This window comes from Suricata suricatta, chromosome 4 (assembly GCF_006229205.1).
Source record: "Suricata suricatta isolate VVHF042 chromosome 4, meerkat_22Aug2017_6uvM2_HiC, whole genome shotgun sequence".
In the NCBI taxonomy this organism is placed as follows: Eukaryota; Metazoa; Chordata; class Mammalia; order Carnivora; family Herpestidae; genus Suricata; species Suricata suricatta.
The window spans coordinates 27,484,279-27,510,884 of NC_043703.1; the positions used below are offsets into that span (position 1 = coordinate 27,484,279).

At 32.5% G+C, this 26,606-nt stretch overlaps 1 protein-coding gene across 14 annotated transcripts in view; it reads left to right on the plus strand.

The window, feature by feature from the left end:
• RBM26 (RNA binding motif protein 26) overlaps positions 1-25,538 on the plus strand; it is an 85,030-nt gene extending 59,492 nt beyond the window's left edge. For 12 of the 14 annotated variants that reach the window (XM_029936549.1, XM_029936553.1, XM_029936560.1 and 9 more), the window contains 6 exons: positions 549-716; positions 2,140-2,244; positions 5,301-5,501; positions 8,106-8,192; positions 15,334-15,447; positions 17,110-17,845. In XM_029936549.1, coding sequence (XP_029792409.1) covers positions 549-716; positions 2,140-2,244; positions 5,301-5,501; positions 8,106-8,192; positions 15,334-15,447; positions 17,110-17,199 — 765 coding nt within the window. In that variant the 3' untranslated portion in view covers positions 17,200-17,845. Of the gene's footprint in view, positions 1-548; positions 717-2,139; positions 2,245-5,300; positions 5,502-8,105; positions 8,193-15,333; positions 15,448-17,109; positions 17,846-22,710 lie in introns of those variants that run through there. The other 2 variants (XM_029936554.1, XM_029936555.1) reach the window with 2 other exon arrangements.
• The last annotated feature ends 1,068 nt before the right edge of the window (positions 25,539-26,606 follow it).

A 26,606-nucleotide genomic window follows, 5' to 3' on the forward strand; every position in this document is an offset into this window, starting at 1 on the left:
ACAAGCTGAAACCACCTTGACTCAGAAAACCTGTGATATGTGGTATCTTCTACCCCGTATTACCTTGTTTATCTTTTGTTTCCTGCCCGTGTTGGGGATAACATAGCCAGTTACTGTTCCTGTGACAAAGAAAGTAGTTAATTGTTTTAAGATTTCATTCTGTGAAGGAAACCATAAAACTTCTCTTTCTGGGTTGTAGGCTACATTTGGAGTGGAACTACTTTAGAGACTATAATATCCACAATAGATTAGAAAGTAAAAATATTACTTATTGAAGTATTGCTTCAAATTGACAACTTCTCACTTGAATTTCTTAAGGTTGTGTTCTTTGAACTTACATTCTGAGAGACGAGTGGCAATGTAATTCTTCACAAAATGCCAAGATTAAGTTGAGTTGAGATGACATTGCCAAATCTGTTCTGCTGTCTTAGTGGTTGTAACCCTTGCCATGAATATGTGGATTAAAACTAGTAGTTACTTATTTTTACATTTATTTTGGTGTGTTTGCTTTGTGTGTCTTAGTTTTTCTCCTTTTAAAAATTTGGCAGATGTTAATTTCAAAACTGGAGAAAAACAAAGCAATGAAGTCTGAAGATAAAGCAGAAATAATGAAAACTTTAGAGGTTTTGACAAAAAATATTACCAAGTTGAAAGATGAGGTCAAAGCTGTTTCTCCTGGACGTTGTCTTCCAAAGAGTATAAAAACCAAGACTCAGGTATTTTAATTTGTGTTGTTATTCGTATTACTACTTGCTAAAAACATTAAATGCTACATTGTTTAAGATCATTTTCCTTTTATGTAATATCTTTTGCTTAAAATCTGACTATTACATACTAACATTATTCCTTCCTTCATTAGTTAATAGGAAATATATACAAACAAAAACTTAAGTCTTAAACATTTTTAGATTTCAGTTGAAGTCAGTAATTGCTGACTAATATTAGAATTAATTAGAATATTTATGGATAATAATTGAAAAGATATCTTGAGGACAAAGTGATACAGGTACATGGATACAGGTACTTGGATGGACTGAAGACTTTGGGCTGTATAGGGAGTTCATTGTATGAAAGGTTAATAAACCAAAGTAACATTTTGACAGCATTATATAGAATTGATTAAAAGGAGGGAAATTCAAATAGATCAATCCATTAGATATAAATAAGTAAGAAAGATAATTTCACCTGATAATTGATTTTTCAAAAGCTACAGATTTACATAATATTTATACTTGGTGTTGTGTGTATGTACATGCATGTGTAGAATCATGAGTTCATATTGATATTTCTGATTCTAGTCCAACACCACAGGGTTCTTTCTTTCCTTCTCTTATTTCCTATTTTATCTTCGTGTTCCCATGACGACAACTTGCTTCCCACTAACACCAATACATACTCCTTTGCACGGTCATTTACTACCTCCCAAATAGTTCCAGAATTGCTACAAGACCACTTCCAACATCTAAGTAAAAGATTCAAAATTTATTTGTATTCTTTAAATGTTCACTGTATATTCAACTAAGGATATAGAGTCAGAACTGTGGACTAGGATTCCTTTTTTTTTTCCTTTTTGTGGTTATGTTATCAATTTGGTAAAGTTAGATGTATTTCTATTTGTAGTCTGTTTTAGAACCCTTTCTCTTCATTTATGCTGATTTAATATTTTGAATAAATAAAACAACATGATTCAAAAGTTAAACTGTATAAAAAGGTCAATATAGAAGACCTTTTCCCTATGATTCCTGCCACTCTGTTCCCATTCTTCTCTCTCTGGGTGTATATGTATTCTTTCCTACATAAAAGCACACTATATTGCTTATTAACAGGTTGGTTTTTTTTTTTCTTTTCACATTTGTTCCCTGAAGATTACTTCATATCAGTCCATAGAAATCTCACTTGCACTTCTGTACAGAAAATGAATTCTAGGAAAATTAGTGGAAGTAGGAACAAGTTAGGAAGCTATTGTAGTGTAGACCTGATGTGATTGATGGCTTGGACTAGGGCCATATGACTGGATGGAGATAGAGAAGGAATGTATGGATGAAATGGGAATGTGTAAAAGTTATTTGTTAAAAAAATTTTTTTAATAAATGTAGGATATTAATTATTGTCTCTTAAATTATTAATTACATTTTCTAGATGCAGAAAGAATTGCTTGATACAGAACTGGATTTATATAAGAAGATGCAAGCTGGAGAAGAAGTCACTGAACTTAGGAGAAAGTATACAGAATTACAGCTGGAAGTACGTTTCAACACAACTTACCCAGTATGCTAAAGAGAAGCAGATGTAGGCATGGTGGTCAGTTTGAAAATATATCCCCTCATTCTCGTCAATAATTATTGGCAATCTCTGACGAGTATAGGAAAGAGAGAAGTAGTTAGCGAATTTTTCAGAACTGGCAGATAAAATCTTTTATTTAACGAAGGGCGGCAGCAGTTCTGCCTGTACACCCAGGTCCCTCTACTTCTAGTGAGTTTGGTTCATTTTCAAGAGATCTTCTGTGCGTATATAGGCATATTATACTGAGTTGCTATAAGGCCCAGACTTTTAGTGGAGTACTGTATTGAAAGCATGCTTACTTAAGTTTTGCCTATAGATGGTGCTGTGGATGTTTATAAACTAAACTACTTTCTTCTCTAATTTAGGTCTATGATAGTTTTTTGTAAAAAAATCTAGTGATATTATGAAATTGTTATAGAATAATGAGCATTTTGTAACATTTGACAAAAAGATATTTAAAATTAGATTTAAAGCTTGTTTACATTTTGAAGTACAGAGACTAATGCCATCAGCGTAATTGGTATTTGCCTATATTTATAATTATTTGATGCCACAGTTATAGTTTTTTATGTTTTAGATTATTACTTTGGCTTCATCTGAGAATTGTGGTTTCCCCCCTGAATTTGTTAGTACCTGGGTGATTTTTTTTTCCTGACCTATGACAAATCTGAATTTAGTACTGGCATCCAGGTATTAACATAGCAGACTTAACATTTAGCAGCCCCTTTGCTTGTCTTAAGGCTCTGTCTTGTCTGTCAGAGGAGGGCATACATCTAAATCTACATACATCTTACATTTTCTGGAAACTTGGTAGGGCTGCCTGTATGTCTTGGACAAGGTAACAGGTTTTGAAAAAGATAGATTTCTTTTATGTTAATATAGAAATTGCGTGTTCTTTATTATGGAGATTATTTGCCTATGCTGAAAAACAAGTTACCATTTTTAAAGTTTTGGCTTATAAAATTTTAGTAAATAAATAATAGTTCTACCAGTATTCTTTTATTAGTCCATGCTTTGGTTCTCTATCATGATCTACCTAAACACTGAATGGCATTTTCTGGTTTCCTTTATGACGGTTAAACTTTAGTTTGTAGGTACTGTTAGTGTACGCAGGTACTAGAACGCACTATGTCCCAGGGCGGGTCGCTTCCAATGCCGGCTCCATTCTTTGTTAATAGGTATTAGTGCAAAAAGCTTCTGAGGCCAAATAAATTTGGAAAAGGTTAGATTAAGCATGGTTTTTGCCATAGGATTTCTTAGAAGTTTTAAATTTGTGAATCCCTAAGTATACATAATCAGTATTTCATATTGCTCAAATTTATTTGTCCATGGATCTCCTTTTCAGGGAACATTTTGAGATAGTATTCCTCAAAATATACTTTTGTATATGCTACTCCCATTATGTACATTAATCCCTGACCTATGAAGTTTTATTATTTGGATTTTAGGTTATTATTTTAGCTAATTATTTTAGCTAAGATGAGCTGTCTTGAGATGAAGAAACAAATATTAATACTTGAAAAGATCTCTCATTGGTGCCTGCTTGACATTTCCATGTGGCTCTCTCACATCCTCAGACTGTACCTGTTCAGAATTGAGCTTCTCTTGCCCCTAAATTATTCCATCTACACGGTTACCCAAACCAGAAACCTGGGACTCTTCATTGATTCCTCCCTTTCCTTTATTATCCATATCTAAGTAGTTACCAAGTGTTATACGTGTTACTTTCAAGTGTATCATAAATATGTTTTCTTCTCTCTTACTTGTACTGTCACCAGTGTAGACAGAGCTTCCGCCCTCAGTTGGAGCTACTTTAGTAGCCTGCTACTTTCCAGCTTATTCTCCTCTTTCTTCTTCTATGTTCTTAAAACTCGCCAGAATAACATTTTAAATACTGATTTTATTGCATCACTCTACTTCTGTACTTAAAATGTTTTAACTGGTTTTCATGGCTCTTAGGATAAAAATAAAAATTCTTAATTTAGTGATCCTTAGAATTTTTCATGATCTGGTTCTGCTTATCTCTCTAGCCTCATTTCTTTATCCCATGTGGTCCAGCTACACTGGATTTCCTGTATTCTTTGAAGTATGGTGTTTATTTTAGCCTTGCTTCCTTTGTTCATGTTGTAGCCCCTACCCCTCACTCTTACCTTGCTTGTTCCTGTTTCTTCTTTGATTTGTTGAACACATACTAAATATCTAGTCTGCCAGCTACTTTGTTGAGTGCTGGGGATCAGGTGGAGAATAAAACATGGACAAAATATCCTCATGGATATTCTAGCATATTTATTGCAGATCCTTAATGTTCTGTTCAAGTCTTTAAGTAAAGCATTTCCTTACTTTTTGAGTTACTTCTCATTAATATAATTAAATAATTTGGTTGCTAAACGTCTCTTTACTCCTCTAGGATTTGAGTTTCAGGAAGGTAAGGACTTGAGCATAGGAAGTGCTCCTTAAATATTTGTGGAATGAAGGAATGGTATGCTTTTCACATGGAACAGTGTGGTGAAAATCATGCTACATTGGTTGTATAATGATGTTAGTGTAAGTGACCAAAATGATGAATTTGAGATAATTATACCTACTGAAGTCAACAGGCAAATAAATAGACACACTATATTTAAAAGTCTTAAATGGAAAAATTAATTATGTATCTATGTATTAAACTCCTGAAGTAACATTTTCACACTGTGTATTATTTGGAAATTAAGAATTGCTGGTCTTTTTATGATACAATTTGAGATCTTGGAAAATATGAACTTAGTAGAAAAAGGCACATTGAACAGTTTTAAACATTGCTTAACTTAATGTTATTTTCTAAATGCATTAGCTGCCTAAATTTAAGATCACTTTAAAAACTAAAACCTTAACTTAAATTATGATATCTTTTTCTAAGCCATTATTTGAATAGGATATCAAATTGTGTAAAAGTTTGACTAATCTGATAGAGTACATATGACCTGTGGCTTGTGTTAGAAATTGTGGCATTTAACTTGCATGTCTCTAATCTCTTCAAGGCTGCAAAACGAGGGATTCTTTCATCTGGTCGGGGTAGAGGAGTTCACTCAAGAGGTCGAGGCGCAGCGCATGGCCGAGGCAGGGGTCGAGGTCGAGGTCGAGGTGTGCCTGGTCATGCTGTGGTGGACCATCGTCCCAGGGCACTGGAAATTTCTGCATTTACAGAGAGTGATAGAGAAGATCTCCTTCCTCATTTTGCGGTACTTTCTTACTGTCCAACAAAACAAGTGCTGATAGTCGTTGTTGGGAATAATGAATATTAAAAGGGAAATTATGAAAATGATGAGTAATTTAATCCCATTAATCTGACCAGAGGGTTTGATTAATCTATAATAACCTTTTGTTAATTATTTAGAAAGTAGACGGATATTTTTGTTTGTTATCTGGAAGAAACATAACTATTCTAAACACTTAGTAGGCCTTCAGATATTGTGAAATGAATGATTTAAACTTTGCTATTGCTGAGGGAGAAGTTCAATAGTTTAGTGTCATCTGATACTTTTAAGGGAAGATTTAACGTATCATGTAAGCCATCCAGATTTTTTTTAAATTAAGGTGGAATTTTATTTGTTAATACTGTATTTTTGAGTTAGCTGACCTTAGAAATGAAGCAAGATGAGATTTTGATATATGATCTTGAAGTTGCTTAGTGCCAGGGTATACAGGCTAATACAGACTGACCTATGAGAAAGGAGAATGAGATTCTAGTCCTGGCTAACCCATTATTTAACTTGTACTTCCTGGGATCCATTTGGTTCATGTGCAGAATAGAAATTATATTTGCTTAAAAGCCCTTTTCAACTTAAATGTTGTGATTCCTAGTGGTATCCCAAAGGTTAGTTACTAACCTTGGGGCAATAGTAATTGCTCTGGAGATATGAGGGAAATAACCAGTTCTTTACCGTCAAGGATTTTGTATATATTATTTTAATACAGACCAGTTAATGTAAACTACAAACATAATTTATGGCATAATCAAGTTAAATTCACTAAAAACTGTAAGGAGTAACTTAGAGAAGTGTCTTTTACACAGGCATATGATAGAAAAAGCATAGTAGAAAATTTGATAAGGGAGTAATTGGAGCTTAGATCTTGAAGGATCAGTAAGCTTACAGATAGGTACACAAATGATTAAATCTTTTGCAAATTCAGATTTACATGTTTGATAGTCAATTTCTAAGCTTTTAACAGGAATTACCAATGTGAAACTATACTTTGTTGGGACAGAGAGAGTTACTGAAAAAAAAGGTATATGTTTAAGAAATAACTAAAATAATTAATATTTAAGGAAGAGGAATCTGGAAAATCCTATGCTTGATTGCTTCAAAGAGAGAAAGAAAGGAATCAGAGGACTAAAAAGGATCTTAGAAATAATCTAGCCCAATTCTTGCCTGCTATCCCCCCATCTTCCCCCTTTTCACAAAGATAAGGAGATCCAGATCATTAAGTGTTTTGCATACAGTTACTCAGCTAATCAGAAAACTAGCAAGGAATATGCTGAAATAATCCAAATAAACAAGGTGAGTTTGTTATGAATGTATTTTAGTCAGATGAGGATGGTTTTGGTTTTATAAATATTCAGAGCCTTTAAATGGGGATTCTTGCATGCATTCAAAATTAATAGTGGTAATGCATATTTAAAAATGATCAATCTTTAAGAATGTGGGTTTAAAATGTAGTTCTCCGTCTCAACCTGGGATTTGAACCTGTGGCAAGTAACAGAGAAAAAAACCCTCATTATCATAAGAGCACTGACTATTACGATTAATGAAATGCTTGCTTTAATTTTTCTGCTGGGAGTAGTAGTAGTAGTAATAAAAATTATAGAGCATTATTTTGTGACAGGTATTATTCTGAGCACCTTATATAATTCAATATATTATGAATTATTTCAACAACTCTCTGAGGTAGGTACCTTTCTTATGTCCACTTTAGAGATGAAGATGAAGCATGAAGAGTTTATGTAACTTACTCAAGTTCACAAAGCTAGTAACTGACAGAACTGGGCTCTGATTGATTCTAGAGTCCATTATCTTTATAGAAATTTTTGATATAGAGTGTGCATGTGTATTTAATGAGATTATCATTACAGTTTTATTTGTGGATAAAAAAGAAAGGTATTAGGGATGATATATAAAGGACTAGGACTAGAATTTTATATGATAAAGGTTGTTGTTTGTAGACGAATCCTTCTACATACAGAAGAAATAAAATCCAACAATCCAGAAGCAAGCATCATTTAACATATTAACTCTTTAATGTAGAGTATGGTGTACAGGAGTATGTAGTAAGAGTGAAAGCAGGGTCAGTTTGAATGCTAAACTTACCTCAAAAGACCTGGACTCTCCTGGTATTTAACTAGATTACTTTGGGAAAATTATTTCAATTTTCTGAATCTTTTTTTGGTACCATCTTTAAAATTGGGAACAACACGCACACAAAAATCAATTCTGAGGATTAAATATTCTTTTAGAAAGAACGTAGCAAGCACAGTATGGGATTGGAATAATGAGTATACAAAGAAGGGCAATAAGGAAACCCAATCTTTGACTCTCTTTCATTGATTTAAAGCACAGTTCGAACAAGTACAAGTTTCTCTAATTCTAAAAGTGTAGAATCATAAACAGGACCACTCTTTATCGTGTAACATCACGTACTAAAATGAACTGTTCATCATTTTTTTCTGCTAATCACCATGACCTGTTACATATTCTGGGTTACATTTATTGGTATTTTAAAAACCATTAGGATTTTGGATGTTTCGAAATATTTATTTGGAGGAAATACTTCTTTTTAATTTAAAGCAATATGGTGAAATTGAAGATTGTCAGATTGATGACTCTTCACTTCATGCAGTAATTACATTCAAGACAAGAGCAGAAGCTGAAGCAGTAAGTATTAGAAATCTAATTTATTGAAAATTCAGATTTAAATGTTTTATAAATATTGCTTTTAAGTTTTAATATAAAGGAAAAAATTTTAACTTACTAAATAACTATACTTTGACAGTAGATAGGTCATAGGAATTGGAATTCATGGCCACAAAGAATGTCCTAAAGCAGTTAGGGGATTCTGTTTATAACATGATAGAATTAGATAAATGGTTAGTCACCAAGTTGAATTTTAAGTTGTATTGTCTTGATCACCAGCATTTCTCCTTCCTTTCTCTTTCACATGGGATAAGGCCACCCTACTTTCTATTACCCTTTTTCTCAGCTGGCCCAGAACAAAGTCTGCTTTGGCAGAATGAGTGATGAGAGGTAAGAATCCTGATGGTGGTTCTTCTAAGCCATCCCTCATCTGCCACTGACTAGTCCCAGTAAGCTGACCTCTAAAGAAGTGTCCCTAGCTCAGCATACCCCCAGTTAGGCCTCTACAACTTTTTGCTCAAGGTATGATATATAGCTCTAGCTTTTAGTTGTATAGTATAGTTGTCTTAAACTGTGTATCTTGAATTGTCTTTACGAAAAATGATCAAGTATATGCAACCTTGTCTTTCATCTGGGTTTAAAAGATTTTTAAAAAAGGACAATGGATATAAGTTATGGGAGATTTCATAGGAAATGTTTTTAGCCTTGTGTGTTCTTTCTTTAGGATTGTAGAGAGATAGACGTACTATTTTGTCCTTGGAAAAATGCAATAAGAGTTCCAGATAGTTAACTTAATGTGAATGGAAGAGTGGTGTGCCTTTCAGAAGTTTTAATGTGATTGTGGTCTAAATTAAAGTTTTAAAAAAACTTTCTAAATTGATTTATCTTCTTTGTAGTGAATATTCCCTGACACCACAATGATACCTTATTGGGGACCTAACCTGGTAGGAGTTGCTCTTGGGGCTTTGTAACTAGTGAAAGAGTGTGGTTCTGAAAAATCTCACCCAGGTGTTCAGCTGGGGCCTTGGAATAACTGTGGTGTAGTGGATCATTTTATACAATAGGAATGGATCCTAGAGTTAGGGTTTTTTAAAAATCTGATTTAGGTAATCTTTTCATTTAAAGATCTTTTGTGAGAGTATTATTGATGATAGTTGAAAACTTTCTTATAAACTTGTATGTATCCATGTGATGTTAAGAAGTAGACCCTTTTTAAAATACTTCATAAAAATTTTTTGAGAGAAAATCAGGAGTCAGGTGCTTAATCAAAATAAATCTTTGATCAGCTTTTTTCTAAAGGTACTATTGAGTATAAGTTAAGAATAAGCTTCCTTTAATTAATGGCTTTAGTGACAATTTCCAGTGTAATGTTAGGTAGCTTGAGTATGTCTCTTTATGTTCTATTTTCTAAGCAGTGGTCATAAAACAGTGGTAGCTGTCATTGTATAAATGGCTAAAAGTTTGTTAAAACTTCTTGCTTATGTGGTTAAATACTGGAAGTTTTGCTCTTAGAAGATTTATTTACATATACCTTCTTTTTTAAGTGTTTCTTTTTCCTCCTCGTGTGTGTGTGTGTGTGTGTGTGTGTGTGTGTGTGTGTGTATGTGTATAAATAAACAATGCAGGTTTTCCAAATGAGTAGCAATCAGTTGAAAAGACTAAGGATTAATGTATAAGAAAGACTTTAACACTGAATTATGGGAACTCTTTATGTACTAGGAAATTAGCTCATTAGATCTAGACGTTTTTATGAAAATTTGTAAGAATTTTATCTGATGTAAGGAATAAACTAGGGGTCTACTTGATTTCATTGAGTAAAGCTAGTTTTCCCACAGTTGAGTGAAATACCCATAAGGATGTAAGGGTACTGTTACTTAGTACTGCTCTCTTCCACTGATCAGGTTTCTTTCTATGTGCCCCTTCCTCACTGTTTTAATTAAGCTAAACTTTATAATATAATTTAATAGTTTGTCAAGGCTGTTTGGATTCCCTCTTATTATGCCCAGCTAATATTACTCATTTTCAGCATCTTCCTGGTAGATTTTATGTGTTTATTTTTATATAAACTTTAGAAATTACTTTCGTGGTTCTAAAAAGATAGAATAGGGGCGCCTGGGTGGCTCAGTCGGTTAAGCCTCCGGCTTCGGCTCAGGTCAGATCTCATGTTTGTGGGTTCGAGCCCCACATCGGGCTCTGTGCTGACAGCTAGCTCAGAGCCTGGAGCCTGCTTCCAGTTCTGTGTCTCCTTCTTTCTTTGCCCCTCCCCCTCTCATGCTCTGTCTCTCTCTGTATCAAAAATAAATAAAACATTTAAAAAAATTAAAATAAATAAATAAAAATAAAAAGATAGAATACTTTATAGGAGAATTAACATCTTCATGATACTAAATACTCCTCTAGACAATCATTTTTAATCCTTTTTTATCCCTTAAGAGCATTTAAAGATTTTCTTTAAATAGGTTATATGTATATGAATAAAATACATATAAATATATAATAGATATAGGTAATGCATATATGTTGCAGATTATATAATATGTAATATAAAAAATATATAAATGACATGTATAATTTCTTTATATTGGTAAGTATATTAGTAGTTTTCCCTAATCATTTAACTTACAGTTACTTTAAGTGAGGTACTTTTTTCCATTATATTTTCTCTTGATTGTATGTAGAAAAATAATTTTTACTAAATATGTAACTGCCATTTTACCAAATTATCTTTTGATAGTTTTTAATTTTGTTCTCTCAGTTTTTTCAAGTATTCAGTCAGTCATAACACTAATGGTAGTCTTATCTCTCTTTCCTATTTAATAACTTCTTAATTTCTGTTGTTTAATTGTTAGTACCATTAGGAATATGTTACTAAATAGGGGCATCTGGGTGGTTCAGTTGTTTAAGTGTCTGACTTTGGTTCAGGTCATGATCTCAGTTTGTGAGTTCAAGCCCTGTGTGTTGGGCTCTGTGCTGACAGGTCAGAGCCTGGAACCTGGGAACCTGCTTCGCATTCTTTGTCTTCCTCCCTCCCTCCCCCCCTCTCCCTCTCCCTCTCTCTCTCTCTCTCTCTCTCTGCCCCTCCCCTGTTTACCCTGTCTCTCTTGCTCTCTCTCAAGAACAAATAAACATTTAAAAAAAAACTTTAAAAAATTAAAAAAGAAAAATGTTAAATGATGATAGTAGTGTCTTTACTCATGAAATGTCATTCATGGTCTTGCTTGTGAAGTGAATGAAAATGATAAATGAATGAAAACATTTTTAATATTTTTAGTAATATTTATGATGCTGGCTTTTTAGGTTAAGGTAGCATACAGATGATTCCTGTTTTTGAATGCTGTAGAGATTTTTAGGTATTGATCAGAAACAGATCTTATCATAACTTTTGTGTATTTGTAGAAATATAAGGATCTTTGTTTTCTTTCATCTGTTTATATTGTTTCCTAGGATCGAACTATTTGCTTCTAGTATAAATCCCCATCGTATTATATTCCTTTGATAAATCCTGAAATCTGAAGTCTGTTTTTATTTTTTTTTTTACTCAGAAAAATATTCTTGAAGTATAGTTGACATACAGTGCTATATTAGGTCCAGGTTACAGCATAGTGATTTGACAATTCTGTACATTATTTAGTGTTCACCACAGTAAGTGTAGTCACCATCTGTCACCATATAACATTATTATAATTTTCATATTTCCTGTATTGTTCATTTTTGTGACTTATTTTTTAACCAGAAGTTTAGCTTTTAATCCCCTTCATGTATTTCACCATTCCCCCACCCTGTTCCAGGACTCTGGCAACCACCAGTTTGTTCTCTGAATTTAAGAGTGTTTTATATATTTTTGTTTCTTTTAGATTCTTTATGTAAGTGAAGTCATGTGGTATTTGTCTTTCTCTGACTTAGCATAATATTCTCCAGATTCACCCAAGATTTTTGCAAATGACAAGATTTTATTCTTGTATTTATTTTTACTTTTAAATCAGTTTTCAAAAGTAAGATTGGTTTGTAGATGGGGGGGGATATTATTTCTATGTTACCAATGTTACCTGGCTTTATAGAAGCTGCATGAAAAGTTTCCATCTTTCTTTTGCTCTGAGTTCATTTTAATTAGCATGGGAGTGATATTTTCTCAAAAGTTTTAAAAAAAGTTTAATAGAATTTATCTGTGAAATTATCAGGGTTTATTGGTTTTATACCATGTAATCATTTTTTTCCTTAACATTTATTTATTTTTAAGAGACAGAGAAAGACAGTGTGAATGGGGGAGGGGCAGAGAGAGGGAGACAGAATCTGAAGCAGGCTCCAGGGTCTGAGCTGCCAGCACAGAGCCCGACATGGGGCTCTTTCTAACATACACACTGCAAGATCATGACCTGAGCTGAAGTAGGATGCTCAGCCGACTGAGCCACCCAGCACCCTAGACCATGTATCTTTTTACAACCTTATTTTTAGAAAAGATATGTTTATATAGGTATTTTTTTTCTTTTCTGGCTTTACTTTGGTAGTTTTTCATTTAGATTATCAACTATTTGCATTGAGAAGAGCAAATTTAATTTTATCTGCCTCTGAAGTTACTTCTCTTCACTTTCCTTTCTTGTTTTGTATATTTTTAGGTTGAGCCCCATTTCAGCCTTTATGAACCCTATCAGCTTGCTCAGATAGACATCCCCTGGAATATATTTAAACATGATTTTTATTAACATTTTATAAATAGTTATGAAGTTCATTTTTTAATGTACATTTTAATGAAATGAGTGCAGAGCTCTTAAAGCCCCTCCCACAATAAATTCTGAAAAGCACTGAGCTAGTCGATATTATATTACTAACAACAGTAACACAGTATGATACTGGACTTGGCCAAAAGATTCCAGAGGTCATAGGACAAAATAATGTCAGAATAACCAAGAATATTCTGAAAAGGATACCATATTCATTGTGAATTCAAGAATATAATAATGGTATGGATAGAGAATAGAACAAAACTGAGTCCAGAAAAAGACCAAGGTATGTATAAAAATTATAGAGGATTACAAGGAAATGTTTTATTTAAATCAGGAAATTTAAATTTGCTGAGTAATTTGCAAATAGTGTGAGGAAAAAAAATAATACATTATCTTTATTTTTGGTATCAAAATGAATTCAAAATGAATGAAATTTTTCCTTTTTTTAAATACATATGACTGGTAGAAACCTAGGAGATTTCTAAAAATAATCTTAGTGTGGAGAGAGCTTTTTTTTAAAGGACTGGCACCATCTGAAAGCCATAAAGGTAAACATAGATAAATTACAGAACATGAATATTTAAGTTTCTTTATGACAAAATCAAAAGAACAGCAGCAACCCCTTTTCCTTCAGTAAAATTGTGCGTTATAAACAAAATCAAGATCCATTTGAGAAAAGAATATTTTGTCCAATATGACAAAATTCCATTCAAGAAATTAGTTTAAATATGATGTAAAGTATGTTCCCATGTATATGTCATACTTATGTATATACACAAACCCTTTTAATATGTACACAGCACTTTTTCTGGTAAATTGTGAAACTCTTCCAAATTCTTCATGGAATGGTGGTTATCTCTTTGGGAAGGGATAATCATGGATTATAATTTTTTATGTGATGTGACCTGAAATTTTTGAATTTTTAAAATAATATAATGGGCAGGTTGCAGATTTTTTTTAACTTTAAGGATTTTATGTTGCAGATTACCTAAAATAAATTTGCATCTTCAAAAGCAAGAACTCCATTATCTCAAAAATTTATACAGCCAAATAGTCAAAAGTTTCTAATGGAGAATGTTGATAAAATGCTAAGTATATCTAGCTTTGAAAACCATCTTGTAAAATGTTAAAATTAAAACTTTAGAGAGTTGTAGACTCACCTTATAAATTTGAAGATGTGTGTGCTAAGTATAGAGAATTGCAATATTAATATTAGGTCATCAGAAATGTTTGTCAAGAACTTATAGAAATGTCAGTGAAATTTTTGGCCATTTTTAGCGAGATGAAAAGATGGGCTTTATGAGTAGACATTTTGCCTGAGACTATTCAAATATTATATATATATATTTATGTAATAGTTACAGCTTTAAAAACTTACAAGTTGTTTGTTAAATTGAATGTCATATATAAGTACTTAAAATTCTTTCAGTTAATGTGACACTGTGATGAAGCCATGGACTAAAAACTCCTCCTGAGCTGCATCTTAATAGACATGAAGTCTTTTAAATTTATCATGGATTTTTATGTGCAGATTTATAATTTATATCTAGACTTCAATATTATACAACTCATGATCAGTTGTCACTGAACGTGTAATTGCTTCTAGAGTTCACATTTTGCTATACTTTGAGGTTGTACTATAAATCTTTTGTGACTGAATTATTTCAGTATGTTAACATTGATTTATATTATTAGTTCATGTTACTTTAATTTGAATGCACTATTTCTTAAGCAACCACTAATGTAGCATACACTAAGTTTAACTTATATGCAGTTCTGAAAGCTTTCTAGGAAGTACTTTAGTTTCAGTAGAAACATTCAGGGTTTTTTCTTCATGGAGATACTTATGTTTTGTAACAGTGATGTGTCAAACATTGTATATTTAAAAATAATATGATACTTTAACCTACTGATGTAATTTTAAAATAATACGATACTGTTTTACACAAGCAGAATTATTCTTATCATTGTTAGAGGTTTCCAGTTTGTAGTTACTACATATGTCATTTGTAAATTAACAAGAATTAAATGCACTAAGATACATTTAGCCTGTTGATCCTAACTTAGACTTCAGTTCAGAACCTACAGCCAGGATCTTGAAATACTTTGAGATTATTGCCTTGAATAGTAACTATCATTGTATTGTAAATATGTAGACATAGTTCTAGTCAGATATAGGACAGTAGTAAAGTAGTTCTACTCAAGTATGAGAAAGTGTTCTTGTTTCCTAAATGTATTTCCAATCACAAAGCTGATTTTAGAAGTAAATAACCATAGAAAGTAAATTATAATAATAAGTAGTAAACAGGAATAACCACAAAGTAAATGGAAAGCTGTCTTCACTTTTGTTTTACTAATTGAAATACTAAATACTATAACATTTCATTGTTTACTTTAGAAATTATTAATGTTCTACATTCTAATGTTCTTACTTGTTTTAGGCTGCAGTTCATGGAGCCCGTTTCAAAGGGCAGGATCTAAAACTGGCGTGGAATAAACCAATAACTAATATTTCAGCTGTTGAAACAGAAGAAGTTGAACCCGATGAAGAGGAAGTATGTTTGTTTTTTTTTTAATTTGTCTTTGCCTTCAAATGTTCACATTTTTTATGAAATGTGATTTTATGGCTGTGATTTTAACATAAAACTTTTATTCCTGAGCCATATTCCAGGCAGGGGATGTCAGATAAATGCAGACAACTTTAAAATTTCCGGATTAATGAGAAGTGTGGATTGCTAATCCAAAAAAGAAAAGAAAAGAAAAAGAAAATCATATATATATTCAGTTTTCATTTACTCTAAGAAAACAATAATTATTCATTAGATTTTTATTCACAGGAAATCTTGTAATATTTTTAAGTTTTAAAGTATATCTCCTACTCATTTGCTTTATTAACATTTCAGGTTTCCTTTATTTTAATTCATATCATTTTAGTTCGTTAGAGTGAATGCCTGCTAATTGGTAGATACTGTGATAGGCACAAAAATGAATAAGACACGGTCCCTGTCCTCAAGGAGCTTATAATCTGGAAAGGGGGGTGGTGACAGACACAAAATATTAATTATAATGAAAGGCAGAGTGATACACTCAATAAAGATTTGAACAATACGCTGTGGGATTCCCGGGGAAGAAGTGATTATTTCTGTTCGGAAGACTCTTGAAGAAGTTGGTGACAGTGGAGGTGAACCCTGAGTGATAAGAAAGTTTTCCATAACAAGAGCTGGGCCTGGAAATGTAGTTGAGAGAGCCATTTTAGGTGTGGAAGAGGATTAGGTGTGGAACAGTCCATTTTTCTTGGGTACAGCAATTAGTATGGCTGAGAGGTGTAAGCATAAAGAAAAATGAAATGGGAGAGTGCTTTGAAACCACACGCTTAAAAATAAGCAACTCTATTTTAATCATGAAATAAGCTGTAGGAAAAAGTTGAGGAAGTTAATAAATAAAGGTAAGGTGGGGAACTGATTCCATGTTTTACCTTTGTTAGATTCTTGTAATGGCACTTCAGTTTGTTTGAAGAGCATTCAAGGCTGTTATACATATCCATAGTCAAATGCAAGAATAAAATGTGTATTTTGAAACTCATATACATGATTTGTCATTTTATATTTTAGATTATACCTTTGTCCTTCCATGAGTTTGAATTGAATGGGGAGAAAAGCAGGAGAGCTCCTGGTATTAGGTATTTTGAAAAGTTTGAAAAGCAGTCTGAGAAGCTTTTATGAAGGGAATGGGGAAAAGCAGGAATTCTATAAAAGAAATGTTTGTTACATATAGCAGAAAAGAAATATAAATCTTGATGGATTTTTCTACAGGTTATTGGTTGATTTAGTGTACAGGGTTAGGGTAAGTCAGAGATTTATTGATGTTTTCTTTCTTTTTTTTTTTTTCCTTTTTCTTTTTTTTAAACAAAAGGTATTGAGCAATGTTTTGTAGGTGTAGAAGATGGCATAATTTGATTGAGTGAGGCAGGAGAAATGGCATGTTCAAAAGCTTACTTACATATTTTTTTAGTGCCTGTTTGATAGAAGCAATAGAATAGATATTGTAGAGAAACCATTGAGTGGATAAAGGTTGCTTTTCTTTGTTTCTTGAATATTGTAGCTGTAGAAATACCTTTTGTATTCGACTCTGTTGAGAGAAATCAGTATTTAAAAGTGTCACCTTTTTTCTTTTCTTTTTTTTTTTGGGTAAATTCCTAAATGCATTTTAACCTAAAGTTTCAGGAAGAGTCTTTGGTGGATGACTCATTACTTCAAGATGATGATGAAGAAGAAGAGGACAATGAATCTCGTTCTTGGAGAAGATGATTTGACTGATCATTGATCTGCATATGCTAGAACTCTACCTGTGTTTCATTAGTATTATCTAATGTACTTTTACATATTTGTAAAAACAATTTTTTGGTAAAATGTGATGAAGATGGATTTCACAAATAGACGAAAGAGAAGAAAACTACCTTCTGATCCTGTATTTTGAAAGATTGCTGTTTGCATTTTATTTCAGTAAACAATTGCTAAAGACATCACACTAGAAACATATGCAATGTTTTTATTACATACTTCTACTGAACATTACAGAATTCTTTGGGTTCTTTGTAATTTAATGAATAGGTCTAAAAACTTACGACCAATACTTGTTATAACTTAGAGGATTTTGTTTTACTCCAAATAAGGAATGAATTTGCATTTAAAAATCTTAATGAATGTTTTCAAAAATGAATAGATAACATAGTACTCTAACTAAAGTCTCCAAGTTATGTATTCATAATATTACATAGTAGTATGCTTAGGCTTTACTATGTATTAGCCTTTTGTTGGACTTGTGTATGTATTTTACCATATGGGTTTTAATGATAACGGTGTATGACTGCTTTGCATATGAGTCCTTATACATTCAGATGTTAAAAATAAAGTGGAATGGTCTCTTGAAAAGAAAAGAAAAGAAAAAAAAAAACATGACAAAAAACCCACAAAGGCCAAGACAATGTTCCTTGATTTTAAAAAAGAAAAAAAGAAAAAAAAAAAAAAGAAAAAAAATTAAAATAAATAGACCATTCCAGATGGCGATCTACCCTTCCCCCCAATTATCACAAAAGGAGCTATAATCACTAACTTATTAGTAATGATTAATGGTACCTTTACAAATAATGTACAATCCAATGTTACAAATTTATACCACTTCAGTTTGGTTTGATCCTATAAATTTTCAACAGCTGTCTTAAAATTTAAAAGCAGGCTGATTAGTTTGGAACCAGACTTCAAGTAGAGCTAACATTTGGTGAATAAGAAAACATCACATTACATTTTGGATTTATGAAAGAAAACTTGACCATTTGAAGATGTATGAATAAAGAAATGTACTATAGATACTACTTTAGGAAAACACTGTTTGGTAAGTGTTCCAGTCTGATATTTTAAGTGTGCATTTCCTATACTTTGTATAAAAATCTTTGACATTTGCAGCAGTATTGTGATTTTTAAGTGGATTTCTTTGGCAAATGAACATGATCATTGAAAGTTGATAAAAATCACAGTTTCAGGAAATAAAAGCATTCTATGTAGAATGAGGGGGTGGGAGATTACCTATTTATCTTTTAAAATACATCATTTCAGTTGCAAGTGTTCCTGCCCCTCCTGAGATGATAGTGATTATATTAAATGTCACATTTAAAAAAAACCCCACTTTCTTCCCATCCTGGGATCGTCACAGTCACAAACTGTTAATCCCAACACCATAGTCTTATGTCAGTGGGGTAACTAATGGATGCTGTTCCTCTTTTCTTTTTCCTCCCCCACTTAGGGTTCAATTTGTATATATGTTCTTGATGGTAACGCGATTTCATAGGAATGTTTGGGCTTGTAGTTGGTACATGTGTTAATATTTAAAATTTCAAAATCAGTTTCTTTGTTTTGGCAAAATAGTGACTTTACTCAAAACTTTTTTACTTAGATCTGATATACTTTTATATAGTCTCTTGTATGTTGACTATGTGCTATTCTGATTCATTAGGTAAGTTTGTTTTCTTTTCTTTTTAGTAGTCGTGAAAGGTGCCAAATTGGCAGAGGCTCACGTTTCTTCTCTTTACACCAAACAGGTATTATAAAGAAAGAAAATCTTTCAAAGGCCAGTTAAATCTCCATGCTGATTTTTGGCTTTATAATTTGATTAGTAAATTTTAGCCTGATATTTTAAAAATTATTGTAAAATTCCCTTATAATGTAACTGAAATTACCTCCTACTTATTTAAAACCATAAATAGCTTATCAGTTTCCCTAATTTTAAATTCTCTAGTAAAACAAAGTTAAAATGTTTTAAGCCATGTTGCTTTGAATGAATCAGAAAACCAGCGTTTCAATTTGGTCCCAAAGTATGGGGATTAAATATTACACTCATTCATTAGGGACACAATTACATTATTATTCTCATTAATAAGGTTTTAAGTATAAATATTGCTTAGTATTTAGTTAATCTACTGGATTTTAAAAATTACTATGTTTATAAATACTAGTACTCTGCATGTACTATCATGTGTTCTGATTTAAAACTAAGTTACCCTTTGAAGTAGTTGCTGATTCCCATTTTACAGATAAGGAAACTTAGGCTAATAGAGATGGAGTGACTTGCCCAAGTCACAGCTAGTCAGTAAAAGGACTAGATTTAAATGCAGGCATTCTGATTTCAGTGCCAACTTTCTTTTTCTTTCTTTTTTTTTTTTTTTTTTTACTTATACATTGTTACTCCTTCCTAATTACTGATTGAGTATGAGATTATGTTTGCAGTAAATGTGGTAGTTCTTGCACAAAGTTAGTAGACTTCCTGGTCATTAGCTAGTTCATACCTTTACCCTCCCTTCTAATACAGCACTTTGTTCATATCTCTGTTATAGTACTTATGTTGTAATATAATTTATCTGGTTTACATGTCTGTCTTCCCCACTAAATTACAAGCTTCTCTAGGAAGGGGACCATGTCTTATTCATCTTTTTATCTCTAGTGATTATCACAAAGCCTGGCTCATAGTGGGCACTCAGATGTTTGGTGGATGAATTAATGAATGAATGCATATTTAAATCTCCAATAATGGAGTGACAATTACCTCCCTTGTTAATTCTTATCAATTTTTCAAGTCTCTCCTGAAGGTCTTTTCTGTTATCGAGACTATTTTGCTAAACAAGTGATATAGTTAAGTATTGCAGCAGTGGGGTTACAAATACTGATGGAGGAGTATACATGTAGTCTTAGTGGGATCTCTGCAGCAATTAGGGAAGACATTAGTAATCTGGAGTATTAAATGTTGTCAGTTTCAGGAGCGAAACAGCTTTTGGTTTCTGTCAGTGTGTAAGAATAGAAATGCCAAGAGCCACCAATCTAGTCCATCCCACTAATATTCTTTATATCCAAAGGTGACCTCACATAAAGTACCCCTTAAGAGTTAAGGGATTTAGTTCATGGTCCCAGCTTTGCATCTAACTCTCTGGCTTTAAACAAGTCTCAACCAGGGGTGTTTCCTTGTCTGTAAAATGAAAGGGCTTGGACTAGATGACCTGTAAGGTCCCTTGCACATCCGTAGTTTCCTTGGTGGTATATTAGTATTTGATCTAACACAATTTAATGTATCTGTACCAGTTCTCCCTACCTATTGTTGCCATTGTTGTTTCTGTCATCAATGGAAACAACTTAGATTTGGTTACGATAATCTATATAACCTGTCTTGGTACAGTTTTGTATGTAAGTGTTCCCAAATGCTTGGTGTTGGATGGCACAACATCATTTAACCTTTAAAGTATAGATAAACGTCCAAATTCACTTGACTTTCCTTACCTATAACTTTTCCTTTTGCTTCTAAACTCAAAGTCTAAAACACTTTCCTGTTAACCATATGCTACCTAAAACATGAACACATTTTATATTCTACTGTTCTCCCAACAAGTTCTCTCTTTTAGTATAGATCTGGGCTGAGTTTGAAGTGAAAAAGAATTGAGAACTAAGTAGGTAGCCACTTATCACAGGAAAAAATTGAGAGAAATTATATACTGTTGGTTAAAAGATTGATTAGGATTACTTCAAGGGGTGGTTGAGTTGTCATTTTACATATTTCACTCAATATTTTGTCTACTGAAGCAGTGTTTAAATGTTATCGGATCATTGTAAGATTAAAAATAATAATTTTAGTATCTAACTGATGCCCAGCCATTTAATGAAATCATGTTGCAGGAATGGGAGAGTGTTCCATAGCTCTTGTTTTTACTGTAATATGATCAAGTGTATCAACCAGTAGTTTACTATAAAGATGAGACCTTAGTGTTTTAGCTGATTACCTGTAGAGTATGGCTGAGCTTAAATGTAGGAAATTTCCTGTGACTAGAACTGTTTATGGGGACTGTATTTCCAATCTTACTTGGAACACTAATCATTGACTCTAAGGGTTACTTAAGAAAGCAAAACAGCTGCTTGTTTGGTATGTTGAAATATCAATGGTTATTTTAGAGTGTTATATAAACTTTATCAATCTACATATTCTTTTTTTTCTTCCCCTACACATAATGTGAACTAGTTGTAGAAAATTAGTTTTAGTCCTTCTAGAATTTGTATAAATATTTGTAAGCTTTTTTTCCATCCCTTCCCTTTTAGCCTTTTAAAACAAAAAATGTCCTGCATGAAATTATAGCTAATTAAATCAGCTCACCTTTTGGTCTTTAATATCAGGGCTTCTCTTACTCTTCTAAAGCCCTATAAATAAAAATGAAAATTCAATCTAGGATTAAACCATCAGGGAATGATGTTTGTAAGGCAGAGAGAAAATTTTCCTTTTCCCAGATCTCAGGAACTACTTTGTTCTTGTTAACTTCCTGAACTGGCTAGTTACTCTAAGGTATGTATACAGCCTTTTAGAGAAGAGAAGTTTTTTCTGTCTCTCTGATTATTATATACCTATCAGATGACAGCAGATTATCTTCCAGATTAGCTACCTGAAAGTTCTAAGCAAGAAAGAAATCTTGGTGAAATGACTGACATTCTCAGTAATTCCTAATTGAAAATGTCATACTTGGTTAGTAGAAAAAAATTTTAATTTGGTAAATAACTTTCTTGCAGTTTATCAGTAATATGTACTCATTACTTAGTTTAATTGAATGCATTTTTTGGTGTTATTTTGTAGCAATTTATGATTACTTCTAATTCCTCCTCCCTATTATCTTTATTTCATCCATCCACTTATCTTCCCACCATCCAAAGTTAGTCTTCCTTTGTATGCCAAGCACTGTCTCATTCCGATGTGTTCCTCTTTATTTTTAGTTGTTAATCATTGTGCTTAGTATAGAATTTTATGTCCTATATTAATTAAAGAATGAAGTGGTTATCATTTGGAGCTTAAGAACATTAGATCCAGCTCATGATTACTTTGAAATCTTTGGGAAATTTAAGAAAATTGTTCTTGCTTTTATTTTTATATACAGTATCTTGGAGTTTGTTTATAATTTCTTAAAACTACTTTGCCTACCCATATTTCTATAACAGTTTACTATCGTGTCAGTTACTGCATTTCCTAAGCAGAAATTGTAGACCACAGTCAATGTTGTGGTGCTGTGATCTTTGTGGCTGGATGTTCTAAGGAAGCATGATGCAGAGAGGTTTTGTTAAAATCATTTAACCCAAAGCTGATTCTCTGTGGAATTTGTCTCAACTTTGATTTTGATTCCTTTCTCAAATAGATTTTTTTTAATGTTTAGAAAATTTGGCGGTCAATTTATGGTGTGATTCAGTTTTTAGATTTACTTAACTGTTTTCAAAGTTTTTTTTAATAGTCTTCTCTTTTTCCAGCAGAGAGAGATCATCATTGCCTGAATTTAGCTTTGTGACTACAACAGCAAGACCTGTTCCTGTCTGGAGACGACTGTTATAATATCATCCTATCATTTTACGTTTGCCCTTGATCAATTTGAATAGATGTTTACATGTACTATAATTCGCATTTTGTCTTTTCGCAGTTCTCTAATTGGTACATCTGAGTCCAGAAGTATGTCTGAGTGTGTGCTTTGTCTGACTTTATTCTTAAACGTCTTCTCCCCTTACTTTACATCCATTTATTTTTTAAACACTAAGAAGGAAAAAGACCTCATGGTTTCCTAATATGAGATAAGTTCAGTCTCAGCCAAGTTGAAAATTGTGTCTAGGAAATATCCAAAGCCATGATACTGTGTTCATTAGCATGGACAATTTAAAATGAAGAAAAGGATTAAAAAGTTAAGCATGGGTTTGGTTTTAATTTTTCTGGGTTTTAGGATACATTTCTGGAGTTAGTATAGTCACATAAGTAATTTTGAACAGATGCTAAAATACTTTTTTATACACTATAATAACTTGCCTATTTCTTCTAAATATACTTAACTGAAGTTGTCAAGGCCACTTACCCAAGTAATATTTTTAAAAATTTCTTAGCTCTTTGAAACCAACAAAGAGATTAATTTTCTTTCTTTTCAAGTAATACAGATGATCTGTGGATTAAAGTTCTTGAGAAATATCTATTAAATATCTGATTTACACAGTTTTTCCATATTTTCATCACTTGGAATCAAGACATCAAAGACAGTCTTAAAAGCAAGGGGGAAATTGTGTTGTATGTCTAACATTGTTAAAGATTATAGTTTTCCTGTCTTAAAAGGTGTATGTCCATACTTATTTATAAGCAGTGTGATTTAGAATTATTTATAAAGAATATGATTAAATCTTGCCTAAATATCCACCCAAAATATACCTTTTTTGTAATGGGCACCATATAAAGAAGTTTTCAGAAAATTAATTTATGGATATTTCTTCACAGATTCTCATGAGGCATTTGAGAAGTTTGGAAGTTGTACTTAGTAGCAACTCTTTATTAGAAAAGTCAAAATTATACTTGATTCTATTTGCCCTTGTTTTTTTAGTTTCATTCAGCTTTGCTCATATTTTCCTATTTTTTGTGCCAAGTTGACTATTTTGCAAACACTTCTTTTTTGAGTATGCAATGCATTTGTCTTCATGAAAAATAAAAAGAATGAACACATCAATCATAATGTAAATTATCTACTTTGATCCACGTTAGTTGACAACAGCTTCCTGAATATTAGGCTTGGTTTAAGGGAAAAGTACATATTTCAGAGAGTCTTCTAATATAATTATGACTTGGTAGCCTGCAGGGCATCTTTTAAATTAGACTTTTTGTTTTTGTTCACATTTGCAAACTAGCATATAGCCACAAGGAGTTCAGAGGTATTTTCCCAGATTAGTTCAGTATTTTTTTTCTTTTTAAAGAAAGATTGTCTTCCCCTGTGATAGTGAATTTCTTGCTAGGTTAGAGGCCCAAAGTACATAGTCTGAAGAGACCATACTTGTTAACAGTTTCAGTTGGTTCTTGGATGTGGACCACATACCATCCCCCTCAACTTTACTTTGCCATCTTTCTTTTTTCTTTCCCTTGCTTTTAAATTAAAAACAAAATAAATCAAAACAAAATTAAATATGCCATTGGGAATCAAATTGAGATGATTTAGTTCTCATTAAGATCATTGTGCTTTTTGAAAATTTCTGTGAGAGCCAATAGGTCAGTTACATATTTAAATTCCTCTGTGTTGGTTAATTAAAGATGAGGATTTTCATTATTTCATTTTCCTAAACGGGACTCTCATGGAGCTGTGTGGAGCTGTGTGTAGATAACTGTACAGAATCACTTTTGTCTAATTGAAGCGGCTTACCTCTGCATGACTGCATTATGGAAGCCTTTTATATATCTTTATATTTTTCAATATTCTTAGATTTTACACTATTAGTGGCTCTACTCATGCTATATTTGTTTTTTTAATAGAGTTTATAAATATTTATGCTCAAAATACAGATCAACTGAATATTTTTGATCTTGTTTACAAGATAAATAATACTTTAAAGTGATGCAGCCCCTCAAGTGTCTTAGGAAAAAGTTATTGGTGCTACAAAACCTTTCAATATCATTTTTTTGAACCTGTTATCTAGACTTCTCTAGGCTTTAATGTATGATCACTTGTGACTTACTCTAATCTAGCAGTATAATTATAAAAGTGGTCTGTGGTGAGTCAGTTAAAGAGCCCAGCCCGTTAGAAACACCCCATAATTTAAAGATACGATACAGGATGACAGTATACTTATTTGCGCCCAGCTTCCAAAAAAGAAAATAGTCTCTTGTTTATTATTAGCTCTTTTGATAAGAGAATTTAATCTGGCTAGAATAAAAACAATGATACATTCAGCATGGCTCAGTTTCCCCATATTTCACATGGAAAACTTTTCTAGTCCTAAATATGGTGAAATCCTGCTCTGCTTCAAATTCTCATCTGTCTTTTGCTGAACAGGAGGCAGGGTAACTTAAATATTTATAGAACATTTGGTGAGTTGAAAAGAGATGTATTATTTACATGGTACATGTTTTGCGTTGGTTGTGTGATTGTTTTCTACATCTATAAGGCTCATTCCAGCACCTTAGTGAATGTTCTAAAGATACAATTTTTAAGTATCAGCAAAGCATTCATAGATACTTTTGATTCTCAGAATCCTGAACCTATTTTAGGTGTGTTGTTATTACTTCAGAACATGTTATCTGGCACAAGATTTCCTTTAATAAATGGTTTAGTTGTACTCAATTTATGTGGATTGTTGAACCTAAAAACACCAAAGGAGTCTTCTTGTCTGGAGACTGGGTTGTTCCAGTTTTTAATACCTGTGCCCATAAGTATCCCATTTCACGAATGTGTGTTGGCATGGGGAAAAAGTTCCCTGCTCTTTGAGTGGAGCGAAAGTAATTGGTTAAGCTGTAGCAGCTTTTTTTTTTTTTGTTTATTTTTCAAAATGATAATAAAACTTGAACTGAAAAAGGTAAAACTTGAACTAGAAAACTACTCTTGTATGCTTAGAATGTTTATAGTGTTACGTGTTTATGTGGGGTTGTCAACATTTTTATTATTTATAGTTGAATTATGTTGTTTTGTTTGTTAAATATCCATAATGTTTATTATTTTTATATTTTGAAAATTTTTTAAATAAAATAGTCTTACTAAAAACAGTTGTTAACTTTTTAAAATTGTCCTGCATCTTGTATCAGTTATATGAAGTAGAAAAATTTGCAGCCCACAGGCATTGTACAGTTGAGAATTCTGAAAATGTTTCTGTATCTATACAAATGACTCCAGGTTGCCTCTTCCCCTCTCTGCCCTCCGTTCCCACTTGAAACTGTTCTAAGTCACCTTTGGTACCAGTGTGTTGTTGGCCTGATGACTCCTTTTTTCACACATACACAAATCCTTCATACCCTTCTCCCCAATTCCTGCCTCTTTTATGCTAGAATTTCTCTTTATTTGGAGGCCAAAATGCTTCTCCTTATCATGGGTAATAACAGTAAAATACTATTGTGATGTCAAAAAACCACTGCCATATATTCTGAAGTGAAACTAGATGCAAAGTGCTTATGCTGTCAGCCTCCAAAGCCATTGGAACTTTTCAGAACTTCCCTCCCTAACTTTGTTTTCATCTCAACGTTTGTCCTTCTGATCTGCTTTTCCAGCATTCAGCATGTTCATTTCATGTTTAATTTCATTGAATGACAAATATTGCCATATTCTTTTGTTTTTATTGCAAATATACCTTCTATCATCTATTACATCGGTTAGATAAGCTTGGTAATAACCTTTCTTTTACTTGTGACACTGCTTCTA